At 40.1% G+C, this 15,582-nt stretch overlaps 1 protein-coding gene across 1 annotated transcript in view; it reads right to left on the minus strand.

Moving 5' to 3' along the window:
• Positions 1 to 15,582, minus strand: part of cacna1bb (calcium channel, voltage-dependent, N type, alpha 1B subunit, b) — a 194,733-nt gene that overhangs the window by 33,180 nt on the left and 145,971 nt on the right. Inside the window, exons 32-33 of the mRNA XM_067376885.1 lie at positions 14,863 to 15,064; positions 252 to 416 (exon numbers count right to left, since the gene is read on the minus strand). Coding sequence (XP_067232986.1) covers positions 252 to 416; positions 14,863 to 15,064 — 367 coding nt within the window. The remainder of the gene's footprint in view (positions 1 to 251; positions 417 to 14,862; positions 15,065 to 15,582) is intronic.

The raw sequence follows: 15,582 nt of genomic DNA on the forward strand, positions 1-15,582 counted from the left end.
GTGTAGTTAATGGCTTTAGTGAGGAAAAGAACTACACTCCCATGAAGCACTGCACACAACATAATCAAATTAAAAATGATAAAATATAAAATATAAAACTTCTCATTGTACAAATACTGATTATATAAAAAAAAAATACATTTTAAATTCAATCACAAAATATGCATACATATACAAATATTTAAGTATTTTGAGAGCGTAGCGAGGTTGACTCGATTACGTCATTCGCAGTCCTTCAACTTATGTTTTACCTTCATCATGAGGACTACTGTGTTGACGGCAATCATGCTCAGGATGGAGTACTCAAATGGAGTGGATACCACAAACTTCCACATCTTGTACTGGTAAGACTGCTTGTCCTGCGGCATGTAGCGGGTCAGAGGTTTGGCGTTGATGGCAAAGTCAATACAAGCTCGCTGTTGACGAAATCAAAGCACACTTATATCATCATGAAGTCCTCAGCAAAATGTTGAAATGAATGTCTACATGCTTAAAACTACCCTGATCTTTCCATGTTTGATTATTAGAACAGCATTGGTATTCCCAGAGCTCTCTACATCAAACAAATGAAAGGCTGTGAACGAATGAGTGCTTGCAGACAACCATCAAACCAGCTGCACAAATCAGAACAGAGTAACAGTACAGCACAGATGAATGTTTAAACACAGACTAATATTTCCTCTGAGAAAATATACAGATCAGAGGCAAATACTGTATAAAGAAATCAGAAAGAAAAAGGAAAATGAAGAAACAAAATCTAGTGCCGCATAATCATGCTGCCTTTTAAGATAGCCTTTTTTCCAAATTCAAGTGACGCACTCCCAGAATTCACTGCAATGAGCTCAGTGGTAAAAAATCCATACGCCAGTCCATATTCACTGTAAAAAACTATTTTCATGATTTTTTTTTTCTTTTGTCAAATCAACTTAGATAATTAATGTAGCACAGATACCCTAATATCTTGAGTTTCTGTTGATTAAATCAATCCCCTTCATTGTATTAACTCAAATTTTTAATTTCAATGAACTCAAAATTTCAAGGCAACCAAGTAACTTATACAAACCCGATTCCAAAAAAGTTGGGACACTGTGCAAATTGTGAATAAAAACAGAATGCAATGATGTGGAAGTTTCAAATTTCAATATTTTATTCAGAATACAACATAGATGACATATCAAATGTTTAAACTGAGAAAATGTATCATTTTAAGGGAAAAATAAGTTGATTTTAAATTTCATGGCATCAACACATCTCAAAAAAGGTGGGACAAGGCCATATTTACCACTTTTTTAACAGTCTGCAAACGTCTAGGGACTGAGGAGACAAGTTGCTCAAGTTTAGGAATAGGAATGTTGTCCCATTTTTGTCTAATACAGGCTTCTAGTTACTCAACTGTCTTAGGTCTTCTTTGTCGCATCTTCCTCTTTATGATGCGCCAAATGTTTTCTATGAGTGAAAGATCTGGACTGCAGGCTGGCCATTTCAGTACCCGGATCCTTCTTCTACGCAGCCATGATATTGTAATTGATGCAGTATGTGGTCTGGCATTGTCATGTTGGAAAATGCAAGGTCTTCCCTGAAAGAGACAGCGTCTGGATGGGAGCATATGTTGTTCTAGAACTTGGATATACCTTTCAGCATTGATGGTGCCTTTCCAGATGTGTAAGCTGCCCATGCCACACACACTCATGCAACCCCATACCATCAGAGATGCAGGCTTCTGAAATGAGCGCTGATAACAACTTGGGTTTTCCTTGTCCTCTTTAGTCCGGATGACATGGCATCCCAGTTTTCCAAAAAGAACTTCAAATTTTGATTCGTCTGACCACAGAACAGTTTTCCACTTTGCCACAGTCCATTTTAAATGAGCCTTGGCCCAGAGAAAACGCCTGCACTTCTGGATCATGTTTAGATATGGCTTCTTTTATGACCTATAGAGTTTTATCCGGCATCGGCGAATGGCACGGTGGATTGTGTTCACCGACAATGTTTTCTGGAAGTATTCCTGAGTCCATGTTGTGATTTCCATTACAGTAGCATTCCTGTATGTGATGCAGTGCCGTCTAAGGGCCCGAAGTTCACGGGCATCCAGTATGGTTTTCCGGCCTTGACTCTTACGCACAGAGATTGCTCCAGATTCTCTGAATCTTTGGATGATATTATGCACTGTAGATGATGATAACTTCAAACTTTGCAGTTTTTCTCTGAGAAACTCCTTTCTGATGTTGCTCCACTATTTTTCGCTGCAGCATTGGGAGAACTGGTGATCCTCTGCCCATCTTGACTTCTGAGAGACACTGCCACTCTGAGAGGCTCTTTTTATACCCAATCATGTTGCCAATTGAACTAATAAGTTGCAAATTGGTCCTCCAGCTGTTCCTTATATGTACATTTAACTTTTCTGGCCTCTTATTGCTACCTGTCCCAACTTTTTTGTAATGTGTAGCTCTCATGAAATCCAAAATGAGCCAATATTTGGCATGACATTTCAAAATGTCTTACTTTTGATATGTTATCTATATTCAATTGTGAATAAAAATATAAGTTTATGAGATTTGTAAATTATTGCATTCCTTTTTTATTCACAATTTCTACAGTGTCTCAACTTTTTTGGAATTGGGTTTGTAAGTTAAACCGACAATTATTTTTTACAATGTAGAAACTTTTTAGGGAGACCAGATCTTGGAAGTAGGGGACATTTCCTATTTTCAAAATGCAATGGAAAACTCTATTATCTATTAATTATCTAGTATTAAAAAATGGGGACAACTGTTTTTTTTTTTTTTTTTTTTTTTTTTAATTGTTGTGGGTTTCATATACTATTATTATAATTAATAATTATTATGTTTGCCGGTCAAACTGACCCTAATTGGATTTTATAACAATTCAGTAAAAATTACAGTATGAAAAAAGCTGCAAATAGCAAACAGATCAAAACAGTATTATATTATAACTAAATTAGGACTTCACAAAAAAAAAAAAAAAAAAGAAAGAAAAAAAAAAAAAAGGCCATACTTTAGATTAGTGTCCAATTCTCACTATTAAAGGGATAGTTCACCCAAAAATGAAAATTCTGTCATCATTTACTCATCCTCAAGTTGTTCCAAACTTGTAATCATTTTTTTTGTTCTGTTGAACACAAAGGAAGATGTTTTAAAGAATGTGGAAAACCAAACAGTTCTGGGGCACCATTGACTTCCATAGTATTTTTTTCCTACTATGGAAGTCAATGGTGCCCCAAAGTGGCCTGGTTACAAACTTTCTTCCAAATACCTTCCTTTGTGTTCAACAGAAAAAAAGACAGGGTTTGGAACAACCTGACGCTGAGTAAATGGGTGAACTATCCTACAGTTCATCATTTTTGGGTGAACTATCCTTTTCACTAACTATTAACTTTGACTTTTGCATCAATAAACTCCTAATTGCTGCTTATTAATAGTAAGGTAGTTGTTAAGTTTAGGTATTGCTAAGATTAACCGATGTAAAATATGTTCATGCAGAATAAAGCATTAAAATGTGCTAGTGTCAAATGTCCAATAAGCAGTTAGATAATATTGAGAATTGGACCCTTAATTAAAATGTTACCCCCCAAAATGTATATGAGAACTTATTAAACACGATAAATAAAACCATTTAACAATTTATTTATTTTTTATATATTTTCTTATTGTATTTAATATTTGCACAAACTGTAGTATACATGTATATATGTATATAATATATGTATATATGTATATCCAGTACTGCTAAAAACATATTTTTGTTTTAATCAGGGTAGGAGAACATCTGGCTGCCCAGCTAAATGCCTGCTCAGCATATTTTTTTCCCAGCAGGGTACCAACTATGTCTATATAGAGTGCTTCAGATCAGTGATTTATGAGGTTCAATAATTGTGCCTTAGTAGGCAGCAGGCAACAATGCAGCTTTTAGGTTTTAGAACAGAGGCAGAGAGTTGAAAGAGTTCTGCCTGACTGGTCTGGTAGTTACTCCTGGGGTAAAATTCTGTGCTTTGTGTGTGAGAGCATGTGTTTGTCAAAGGAGCTTAGTCAAGGTAGTATAGATGTAGACAGACAGGTGCGTTGGCCTCACACAGGTGAGAGGAATTCTCTTAAAGGGTTAGTTCACCCAAAAATGAAAATAATGTAATTTATTACTCACTCTCATGTCTTTCTACACCTGTAAGGCCTTTGTTCATCTCCGGAACACAAATTATGATCTTTTTGATGAAATCCAATGCTCATTGAGGCCTCTATAGACAGCAATGCCACTGAACTTCTCAAGATCCAGAAAGGTACTCAAAACATATTTAAAACAGTTCATGTGACTACAGTGGTTCAACCTTAATATTATAAAGCGATGAGAATACGACTTTTCAACTATTATCTAGTGATGGCCGATTTCAAAACACTGCTTTGTAATGACTGAGGCAAATCAGACGCAATTATTGGTTAGTTAACCAATAGTTTAAGCTCACTCTGGAGTCTGTCCCCATCCCCCGGGAAGTTTTCAGTTACAAGTTTATTGCGCTGAGGAATGTGGTTGCCGCATGGAGAACAGAGTAGGGACACAGAAAATCTGCATCTTCCCTGCATTTTCCACACAGAACACAGACTCTATGGCATTAATGTATAGACAGACTGTGCTATAAATGAACCCTTCTCATGAAATGGTATCCACTATTACTGTTGTTGTATTGTACTCATCGTATTTACATGTTTTATGATTTTTAAGTGGTATGACATGCAAGGTAACTTCAATCATGCCATGTTTAGTGTCTACGGGTTCCCAGCGGGAAGATTTGAATGTTTGTGTATGCGGTATGTCCATACCTGCGCAACACATAAGTATTACAAGGATCTTGTAATAGTCCTTCTTCAAATCTCAGCCAGTTTAATCTTAATCGGTCATAAAAGCCCCAACAAGGCGAGGTGTATGTCACCCGGAAATACAACATCCTCATTGGCCCACATCATTCCTAAGAGGTTGGCTTTGACCAGAGGTTAAAAGTCAGTGGATAGTGCCATTCCCTCTCTTTCTCCTTGCTCCTGAACAACCGAACGGACTGTCCTTGCGGCCGGCCTAGGCGAGGCCTGCAAGGCCTGTAGGCCTCGGCCTACAAACGAGCCATGTGCTCCTCATCCAACATGGACAAGACTGATAAAAACTCCGGGCTAAATCCTCAAGACCTCTCCTCAGATGGCAGAGCCGATGCTCCTCAGCCTAAGGGCACCTTGCAAGTATCGTACATTTTAACACTAAATAGCAATTTAGTATTAATTTGTAAGATGTACCGTTGCTATTGCTGAGGAAACTGATGATTCCTTTCCAGATTGCCTTTGACATTTCATGTAGCTCTAGTAACAGCATCTCTTCTGGTTCAACTCTATCATTACTCATTCTGACTTGTGTATGTGTGTGTGACCCTTTGTGTATGTTATGTTACGTGTTTGTTAGTTTAGTTATGTGTTTGTGAGTTAGTTAATAAAGATTGTGCACAGGACATGTTTGGTTCTGACTCCGTCTGCTAATGAATTGCCGCTTAAGTGATAGATCCGGACTACCTGCTCTGAGTAGTACAGTACAATAAGAAATATTATTTTTCCATAACTTGGAAATTAACATTTCATAGAATTAATAAACAATCAACACTGAGCGTTCACTGGACGAACAGGTTAACTGATTGTAATATTAATTTTAATGTAGCTATGTCCAGTTAATCTGATTAACGTATTTGCATATTCATAATTAATCATAATTAATAATCATAATGAGTTATGAATAATTATTAATATTTCCCCTTTGAGTTAATTCGCTACATATTTGGTGGAGAACGAAAGGCATCATTTTAAGCAATCGTTTGCAGATGGACCAGTAATCAATCATGTGTTTTGATAATCTTTATTGACATCTTATACATGCACATACGAATTTCTGATAAAATCAGCAAAACTAGGGCTTGAATGCGCATTCCCTTGAACGGCAGAACGTTCCTCGATGCTATAATGCATATTTAAATGGCACGAAGAAGCTAACATGAAATTATCGAAGAAATCATAATTTCAGTTGCTAAACGAGCGTAAGACTTTTCTGACGACGGAATCGCAGATTAGCAGCGCATACAAAGGGTATTAGAATAAATTTACCTGAACTTGGGCGAAGAAACCCCCACTTTCAGCGGTAAACGCATAAGCCTTTTTCTGATGACGGAATTCCAGATTAAGCAGCATAAATTTACCTGTGTGACGAAGAAATCTCACTACAGAGTTTGTAAGGGTGTTCTGGGCGAGACTCCCCATTCACCGATTAAAGGCCTTTTTACTATTCGTTACGTCACCGTATTCATATTAATGCGCTGGACCGCACATATGAAACGCACGCAATGAATTTGTGGTGTAAATTCTAGCTTAGCTAACTAGCAATTCGCCACTCTCTGTGAAGTGATGTGTTGTTGTGATTTGTGAGTTATGCGTGACAACACTGGAGTTCTCAATGCGGACTTGCAGCACGGTTAGAATTCTGCTCTATTCTGATCATGTTGCAGGCTGGCATTGGTCTCCTGGCAACGCATGACAACAGAGCGTGGAGAGCAGACACCTCTGAAAGTCTGATAACAGCACCCACATCACAGACTGTTGTGCAAACAACAAACCTTGTGTAGCCAAATCTAGCTCTATAGAAATCCTACACGTATACCCTACAAGTTAAAACCCTTTAGCTCGACTAAAAGCTGCTAGCACCCTTCTAGCACCTAGACACGTACGAGCGCGAAGCATTCAAGCCGAAGACTTTATAGACTTTGGGATCCCTTTTAGGAGGGACTTTGATTTGAACTGTTGATGGGGACACAAAGCGTTGTGAAGCTCGGAATCAAATGAATCAATTGCGTCACAAACGATTCACTGTTCGAACCGCTCAAAACGCCCCTTTGCGGGTCAGAACAGTAAGCGTAGTGAATACTAGAGATATACGAATACGAGACATCTTTAATAAGCCATTCACAAATGGTTATTATTAAGTTGTAATCAATTAAAAGTGATCAATGAATCATCTAATATCCTTAAACATGAGGTTTCTGTCAAGACATGATATTTCAGTAAACGGTAGTGCTTGTTAATAAAAACTGAACTATATCAGACAAAACATGACAATACGTCACTTCCCTTTATCAAATGCGTCATTTAAATGTGTTAGACACATTTCATGTACAAATCATGTATAGACATGGGTTCATGGGACTTAGAGATGAACCATGGACATCTTGAAACACTTTGAAACTGCTAGGATGCATCACAAAGCCTCGTTTACTGAAATCACGTGACTGTGGCAGTTTGACATACGCTCCGAATCACTGATGCAAGACAAACAATTCACTTGAATTCCAAAGCTTCACATGGCACGCCTCAAAGGCACCCATCTCTGGTTTAAACCATTTGTGTGTGTGTGTGTCTGTGTGCGTGCGTGGCATCACTCACATCGTCAAGTCTGAGTATCTCTATTCAGTCAAGTTGAATTTAAATTAAATTTAAAATTTAATTAAATCAATTTGTTTAGTTTCCTGTCTCCTAAAGCTACAAGGAAATTCTGAGTTTACTCTTTATTTATTTATCTATTCATTTTTTTTCCTAACCCTATTTCTCTATCTTAGTTCTACTTCATGCAAATACTTTGTTCACCTGACTATCCCTATGCAGCCAAGTTGAATTTGGTTAAATTTGAAAAGTTAACTAAATCAATTTTGTCTGTTTACCTTTCCTTTTAGATTTCTAAATCTATTAGGAAATTCTAATTCTATTTTTGTCCAACTTCATTCCTCCTCTACAAGTCATTTCCTTCACTTCCTTTTGGTTTCAGTCTGAATATCTCTATTCAGCCAAGTTGGTTTTAATTAAACTTAGCATTTAATTAAATCAACTTAGGTGTTCACCTTCTCTTTAGGTTCCCTAGAGCTAAAAGGACCTTCTGTTTTTACCCTTTTTGTGTTATTCTACCATCACCCTCTTCCCTTTTTTTTTTTTTTTTTTAATAGGATTACAGTAGTTCTAGAAACTGTTGTTTCCTTAATGAGGCATAATGAGTTGTAGGTTATTACTACGCTAACACCTATCTCTCAGCTCCCCCTCCTCACTCCTTAGTGCTGACTGAGTACATGAAGTACGGTCACCTTCCAGTGCACTTTTGGCTCCGGAAAGGACTAGAAACTCTTCCCGTTGTTTCTTCTCCTTTCGACCTCAAGGCATCTGGTCTTTCCCTGTTTGTCTAGAGATTAGGTCATCACTTGAACCAGTGACACCTGCTTAACCATATCTCCTAGCAAGACTAAATGGCTAAGAAATCTCTTTCCTTCCTTTCCCTTTTCTTATTTCATTTTTTTTCTCTCTCTCTCTCTCTACCAGTTTGTTCTATTTATTTACCTTATGGTGATAATCTCTGGAAAGGAATCATCTGTGTTCTGAGTAATAGTAATGACGTGTACCAGCCCCGTCATCAGTAAACACCGCTTACAGCTGTCATCCAAGATAGTTAAACAACTTAGTCTCATGCTGGCTTCCTTCACTTCAGCTAGCCACTTCCTACATGGCCCACATAGCTGTACGAACTTGCATTTGCCTGTGCTATCTCTTTCTCTCATGTCCCCATAAGTGTGCCTGTCTGCCCAGTACATCCAGCCCTGCCATCCAGGACCCCTGGAGACCCAGCGGAACAATGTGATGGTTGCCCTTCAGCTAAAGCAGTCAACAAACCTGCAACAGCAGAGCAAGGGACAGCGAGATCGGCAGCACCAGCAGACACTTGACACCTGACCTGAGCCAAAAGGAGCTTCAATTTCTCCTTAGCCCATGCTCATACGGGCTTCCAACAGGAGGTAATTGAACGAACACTGCAAGTCACTGAGTTCCACAGAGAACCAACCCACTCAGCATGAGAAGGCACAGGACAGATGCAAGAACCATGACAGAGCAGAGCAATTGAGGGAGGTCACCAGTCCTCAGGAGGCTCTGACAGCTGTTGAACTTTGCCAGTTAAAGAACGTAAGGAACTGTTTGAATTTAAAGCGACACTAAAGCTAAGGCCCTTGAAGGCCACCCGCATGCAGAACTGAAAGTCAAACATTGACTCCACAATTCAGCAGCGTGAGAGACAAACACATTGTGGTCCGAAAAGAACTGAAACAGCCCGAACAACTACAAATGGACCACACAAGGAACCTGCAACCTGATGGACTTCGCAGCAGCAGCAGTAAGAGCTCCCCCAACCCTTCACAAAGGGGGGAGGGGCCAGAGCCTGCAGCCTAGGATACCACAGCGCTCATGCCAACTTATGAGACCTTCCTTTTTGCCCGAAGCCCCTGACTGGCGTGACCCACAGAGACAGGCTCTCTGTTCTTGATCTAACCAGAATCACCACGATTTCTGACTTAACAGCCAGTCAACCTCCAATCAGACTATTAGCAACTGAAACCAGTCAGCATAAAGGACTCCTCAGACCCATAAGTCTGAATGCAGATTGAGCGCTGCCCTCGACTCCAGGCAAGGCAGATCTGAAAGTCCCAGGGTTACTGCTACAGACTCAGACAAACCTGGAATGAATGGAGGACACCCACAGGACCTTTGCCTCCTACACCAGTTAGTCACCTCTTTGGACAGCACAACCTGCCCTCATACAATGCAACTCATGGGACCTGACACACAAGGTCCCTCAGCAGGGGTTCTTAAGACCCCAGTGACTGTGAACTGCAAACACAGTGCCTTCCACATTGCTTCTACAAAGGTTCCTAGTCAGCATAGGGCATAAAGCTTTTAAAGTAGATGAAAATGTGTGGTCGCAGAAATGCAGGAGTCCGCATTAGGAGTGGAAGGAAACCTTGTGTGAATGTATAAATCTCAAATGCTCATGACCATCCACGACGAGCTATTTTGAAATATGACACTAGATTGAGCTGGTTAAGCTAGCATGGCCTAACGCCACTCGCTTAAACCATCGTCCAACTAAAAGTGTGTTAAATAATTGATAATTCCGACATGACGTTTGACAACGCTTAGATCGATGGTGCTGGCTGGTTAGGTGCAGATAAAACTATAGCTTGAAGTGACACCTCTGCTGTAACAGAAAGAGTCTTAAGACATTTTAGCATATGTTCAAATGGTATCAGTGTAAAGTTAATCTGATTTTAGCGAAGAAATCCTAATCTCAGTATTAAAGCGTAAGCCTGTGTTGACGAAGAAATCTCAGCTCAGCAGCATGTAAACTGTACCAGAATTGATTATTCTGCGTTGGTGGGAGAAATACCAATTGCAGTATTGCTTAACCTGTTTCTGATGAATGAATCTCAGTACAGTGTTATATAAATGTAGATTTGGGTAATGCTCCCCTTTTATAGTTAAGATTGGTGTCATTCATCTAAACTTTGGCTGCATCTACAAGCATAGCTACCTCTTGACCAAAACTGTGTTTCACTCGCTGAAAGGAATATCAGTATACCTGCACCAGACGGACTTAACTATATATGCTTAAACAAGCTTTGACTTACAGCAAACTGTGTAATTACCCTTTAAACAAGTACAAGACGTTGTTTAAAGTAGAGAGAAGAGTTTACATGAGTAAAATTTGCAAAGGCCAAAACATATTTGCATTTTACTGAATGTAATATCAAGTTTTTGAAAATCTGAAAGTATAAGCATCACATTTTAACTCTGTACGTAACTAGTTTGAAATGAGCAGACAGTCTTCATGAACTGTTTGAATTGCTGTGGTGTGCATTGGTTCCCATGACAACGACTTGTCACAGGAAGTGCTAACTCATCACCTTGTGATGCCATGGTGTAAACAATCCAGGCTAGGTGGCTAAGCTTACCCCACCTAGCAACCCTTCCGCTCAGGCTAAGCTAACTAATAGCTTCTACAGTTAGCGGTTAGCATCATTTATGTGAAGCCTTTAACTACAGCTTGTGTGTATGCAGTGTGAACTGATCTAAACCTATTCTGCTGTTTTAGTCACTTTTTACTAAATCTTTTTATTGATTTTAATTATGATAGCAGTCAGCGATTAATTTTTACTAGTATTATTTCTTTCATCTTTGTGATTTACTTACGTCTTCCTTTTTTTTCTGGTGTGGTTTAATTTCCCAATATAACCACAAGCAACTAGACATACTCTCCTTCTTGATTTTGTTTATTTACAACTGTTGCTTCAATTTTATGAGCCAGCTACAAAGTAATCTGAACAATTACTAGGGCATAATTTTGAGCACCACTAATAAGCAGAATCTAATAGGAAAGCTCTCCTCTTCCTCTTCCTTTTTCTTTCCTATTTGTTCAGAGGTCAAGCCTGTCGTGAGCCATCAGTAAGAAATACTAGGAAATAATTTGACCACAAGAACCATCTTAAGTCATTTGTTGAACCTAGCTGTATTTTATACACCTGGCTGCTCACTGTGCCTTTAGCCCTAAATTCTGTTTGATCTTGCAGTAGTCTCTTGCCCTTACTCTCACCACAAGCATGCCTAAATGTTGCAGATGCTCAGCCTAACTGCCCAGATGGCAGACCAAAAGGACTGGCTAGGTGTCGTGAGGAACACCCTCCTTACCAGTGCTGCTGATCAATTATAGCACCAGAGCCAAAGCAACTGGACAAAGATGGAAGAGAAGTAAAGGCAGATGACTCAAACCAGAGGTATGGTCACAATGATCTGACTGAAGTCAACTTCTTCCTGACCCACATCCTCACTGTTTTGAAACAGGAGGTGAACAACCTCAAACTCCAGATCACAGAGACTCACAAGGAGCTGATGCATGCTAAAAGCCACATAGACCAGCTAGAGATGGAGGCTCGGGACAGACACAAGGACCCTGACAGAATAGAGACACAGAAGAAAAGCCACGAACTGCAAACGGCTCTGACAGCTGCTCCGCAACGAGAGCAGCTGGAAAAGGCAGCCAGAGAAGACGTGATGTGTCCAGATCTGGGACTGAAGCTCTGACCCAGCAGCTGGACAACACCAAAGATGAACTTGACATGGCCCAATGAGAACTAAGACTCTCTTGCCTGCAGCAGAAGAACCTCCCCCAGCCAAGCACAGAGGTACAGAGGGGGAGCCAAAACCTTCTGCTTGACACCTTATCAGCTAGTTTCCTGAAATCCTCTAAAGCTACAGAAGGAGAAGGATTAATTCAGACAGACCCAGGCCTACCACAGGGAGAAGCCATGGACGGAAACATCCTCTTCCTGCTGACACCGCATGATCTCCAACAGCAGGTAGCACAAGGGTGACCGGACATGCCTGCATCGAACCTGTAGGAGCTCCTAACGCTAGTAAGGAGCCCCTTGAACAGTACTTACTTGAGAAGTACTCAGAAGCACAAGCTTCTGGCCACTCACACAAGACTCAGACCTGCTCAAGTTGGCGCTGCCACAAGAGCAGAGGGACACAGCAAACTTCAGACTCCCTCGGACTGAGAGCAGAGGTAACAAACGCTTCTGTCATCAACCCTAGGTCAGTCTGAAACACTCTTCACACTACAACTCCCATAACTTCTTCCTGCAACCACCTGCTTCACGGGTGTCCGAACGACAGATGACACTGTCATGGCACCTGCTACCTCGACACCTGCTGAGCAAGCTCAAAGAGCTGATCTTCGCCACCAGCAAACCTCTTGCCCCCACTAACTGACTTTAGAGTGACAGGTGACACACTGTCAAGGCACTGGATGCTTTGATTCCTGCAGCACCAGCTCAGAGACCTGAGCTTACAGACTGTCTGCATCAACCGCCATGAATCGACCACCACTCCAAGAGACACACACAACCAGGGCCCATCACAGCCTTGCAGCCTTGTGTGCCAGTGATGTGTCTGATCTTCCGGCACCTTCAACGTCGCTCACTGTTGTCATAAGAGAGACAACAACGAGCGAAAGGGGGGAATTATGTAATGACTGAGGCAAATCAGACACAATTATTGGTTAGTTAACCAATAGTTTAAGCTCACTCTGGAGTCTGTCCCCATCCCCCGGGAAATTTTCAGTTACAAGTTTATTGCGCTGAGGAATGTGGTTGCCGCATGGAGAACAGAGTAGAGACACAGAAAATCTGCATCTTCCCTGCATTTTCCACACAGAACACAGACTCTATGGCATTAATGTATAGACAGACTGTGCTATAAATGAACCCTTCTCATGAAATGGTATCCATTATTACTGTTGTTGTATTGTACTCATCGTATTTACATGTTTTATGATTTTTAAGTGGTATGACATGCAAGGTAACTTCAATCATGCCATGTTTAGTGTCTACGGGTTCCCAGTGGGAAGATTTGAATGTTTGTGTATGCGGTATGTCCATACCTGCGCAACACATAAGTATTACAAGGATCTTGTAATAGTCCTTCTTCAAATCTCAGCCAGTTTAATCTTAATCGGTCATAAAAGCCCCAACAAGGGGAGGTGTATGTCACCCGGAAATACAACATCCTCATTGGCCCACATCATTCCTAAGAGGTTGGCTTTGACCAGAGGTTAAAAGTCAGTGGATAGTGCCACTCCCTCTCTTTCTCCTTGCTCCTGAACGACCGAACGGACTGTCCTTGCAGCCGGCCTAGGCGAGGCCTGCAAGGCCTGTAGGCCTCGGCCTACAAACAAGCCATGTGCTCCTCATCCAACATGGACAAGACTGATAAAAACTCCGGGCTGAATCCTCAAGACCTCTCCTCAGATGGCAGAGCCGATGCTCCTCAGCCTAAGGGCACCTTGCAAGTATCGTACATTTTAACACTAAATAGCAATTTAGTATTAATTTGTAAGATGTACCGTTGCTATTGCTGAGGAAACTGATGATTCCTTTCCAGATTGCCTTTGACATTTCATGTAGCTCTAGTAACAGCATCTCTTCCGGTTCAACTCTATCATTACTCATTCTGACTTGTGTATGTGTGTGTGACCCTTTGTGTATGTTATGTTACGTGTTTGTTAGTTTAGTTATGTGTTTGTGAGTTAGTTAATAAAGATTGTGCACAGGACATGTTTGGTTCTGACTCCGTCTGCTAATGAATTGCCGCTTAAGTGATAGATCCGGACTACCTGCTCTGAGTAGTACAGTACAATAAGAAATATTATTTTTCCATAACTTGGAAATTAACATTTCTTAGAATTAATAAACAATCAACACTGAGCGTTCACTGGACGAACAGGTTAACTGATTGTAATATTAATTTTAATGTAGCTATGTCCAGTTAATCTGATTAACGTATTTGCATATTCATAATTAATCATAATTAATAATCATAATGAGTTATGAATAATTATTAATATTTCCCCTTTGAGTTAATTCGCTACAGCTTCATGGAACTTTTGTTTCGAATCAGTGATTTGGAGCGCCACAGTCACATGATTTCAGCAGTGATTTTGGCGCACAATAAGTATTCTCGTCGCTTTATAATATTAAGGTTGAACCACTGTACTCACATGAACTGATTTAAATATGTTTTGAGTACCTTTCTGGATCTTGAGAAGTTTAGTGGCACTGCTGTCTTTAGAGGCCTCACTGAGCCATTGGATTTCATCAAAATATCTTAATTTGTGTTCCGACGATGAATGAAGGTCTTACGGGTGTAGAACGACATGAGGGTGAGTAATTAATGACAGAATTTTCATTTTTGGGTGAACTAACCCTTTAAGAATGCTTTTCTTCCAGGCATCTCACAACTGTCCGTGCATGTATAGAACAAGACTTTGCCCTTGTATTTGCATACATAATGAAACTCTATTTTAAGCAACACTGATTGGTGCCTACAGTTTACAGTCATCCCATCTACTCATCCTTTCACAGTTGATTTTAACTGACTATGCAGGTCTCCAACTGCCCCATCCTACCTCGTTCTTTTCCAAGCTGCACTCTGACATGGCTTTATCTCCCTGCTCCTGGAACGTGATGATGATCAAAGCCACAAAGATGTTGACAAAGAAGAAGGGGAAGACGATGAAGTAGACCACATAGAAGATAGAAGTTTCCATGCGGTAACCCGGACTGGGACCCTGGTCTTCATATGTGGCATCTACAGAATGTTTCAGCACTCTAGAGAACCATAGGGAGAATGACAGCAAGAAAATCACATGCATCAAGGTTAAAATGAGATATGTATAGAATAATTAAAAGATTTGGAATTATTATAATTTTGTTTTAAAGTAAAGTAAAGTTGGCATGAAATGGAAATTTTGGACATCTTTTCTTCCCTTTTGTGACGTATATCTAAGTGAAACAACTTCTTGAATGAAAAAAAAGGTAGGGATTTTGTCCATCGCAGATAGATGAAGTGGTTAAGATTACATGTCCCCGTCCATGAAAAACTCAGAGTGCCAGAGACAGCTCTTAAATGTTACAGAGGGATTTAAGTGAATATGAAAAACTTTCTGGATTTTCTTGATGCAGTGCTTTGAGTTTCTCTTAACCAAGTATGTGTTTTTCTATGGAATTAAAAGTAGCAGAGACTGGTAAGGAACACAGATTACACCAGAGTTAGTTGAGCAAGAAGAGAAACTTAATCAGAATAGAGTAAAAGCAGAAAAAGATTAGTGTGTGTGTGTGTGTGTGGA

Source organism: Chanodichthys erythropterus, chromosome 22, assembly GCF_024489055.1.
Source record: "Chanodichthys erythropterus isolate Z2021 chromosome 22, ASM2448905v1, whole genome shotgun sequence".
Lineage (NCBI taxonomy): Eukaryota > Metazoa > Chordata > Actinopteri > Cypriniformes > Xenocyprididae > Chanodichthys > Chanodichthys erythropterus.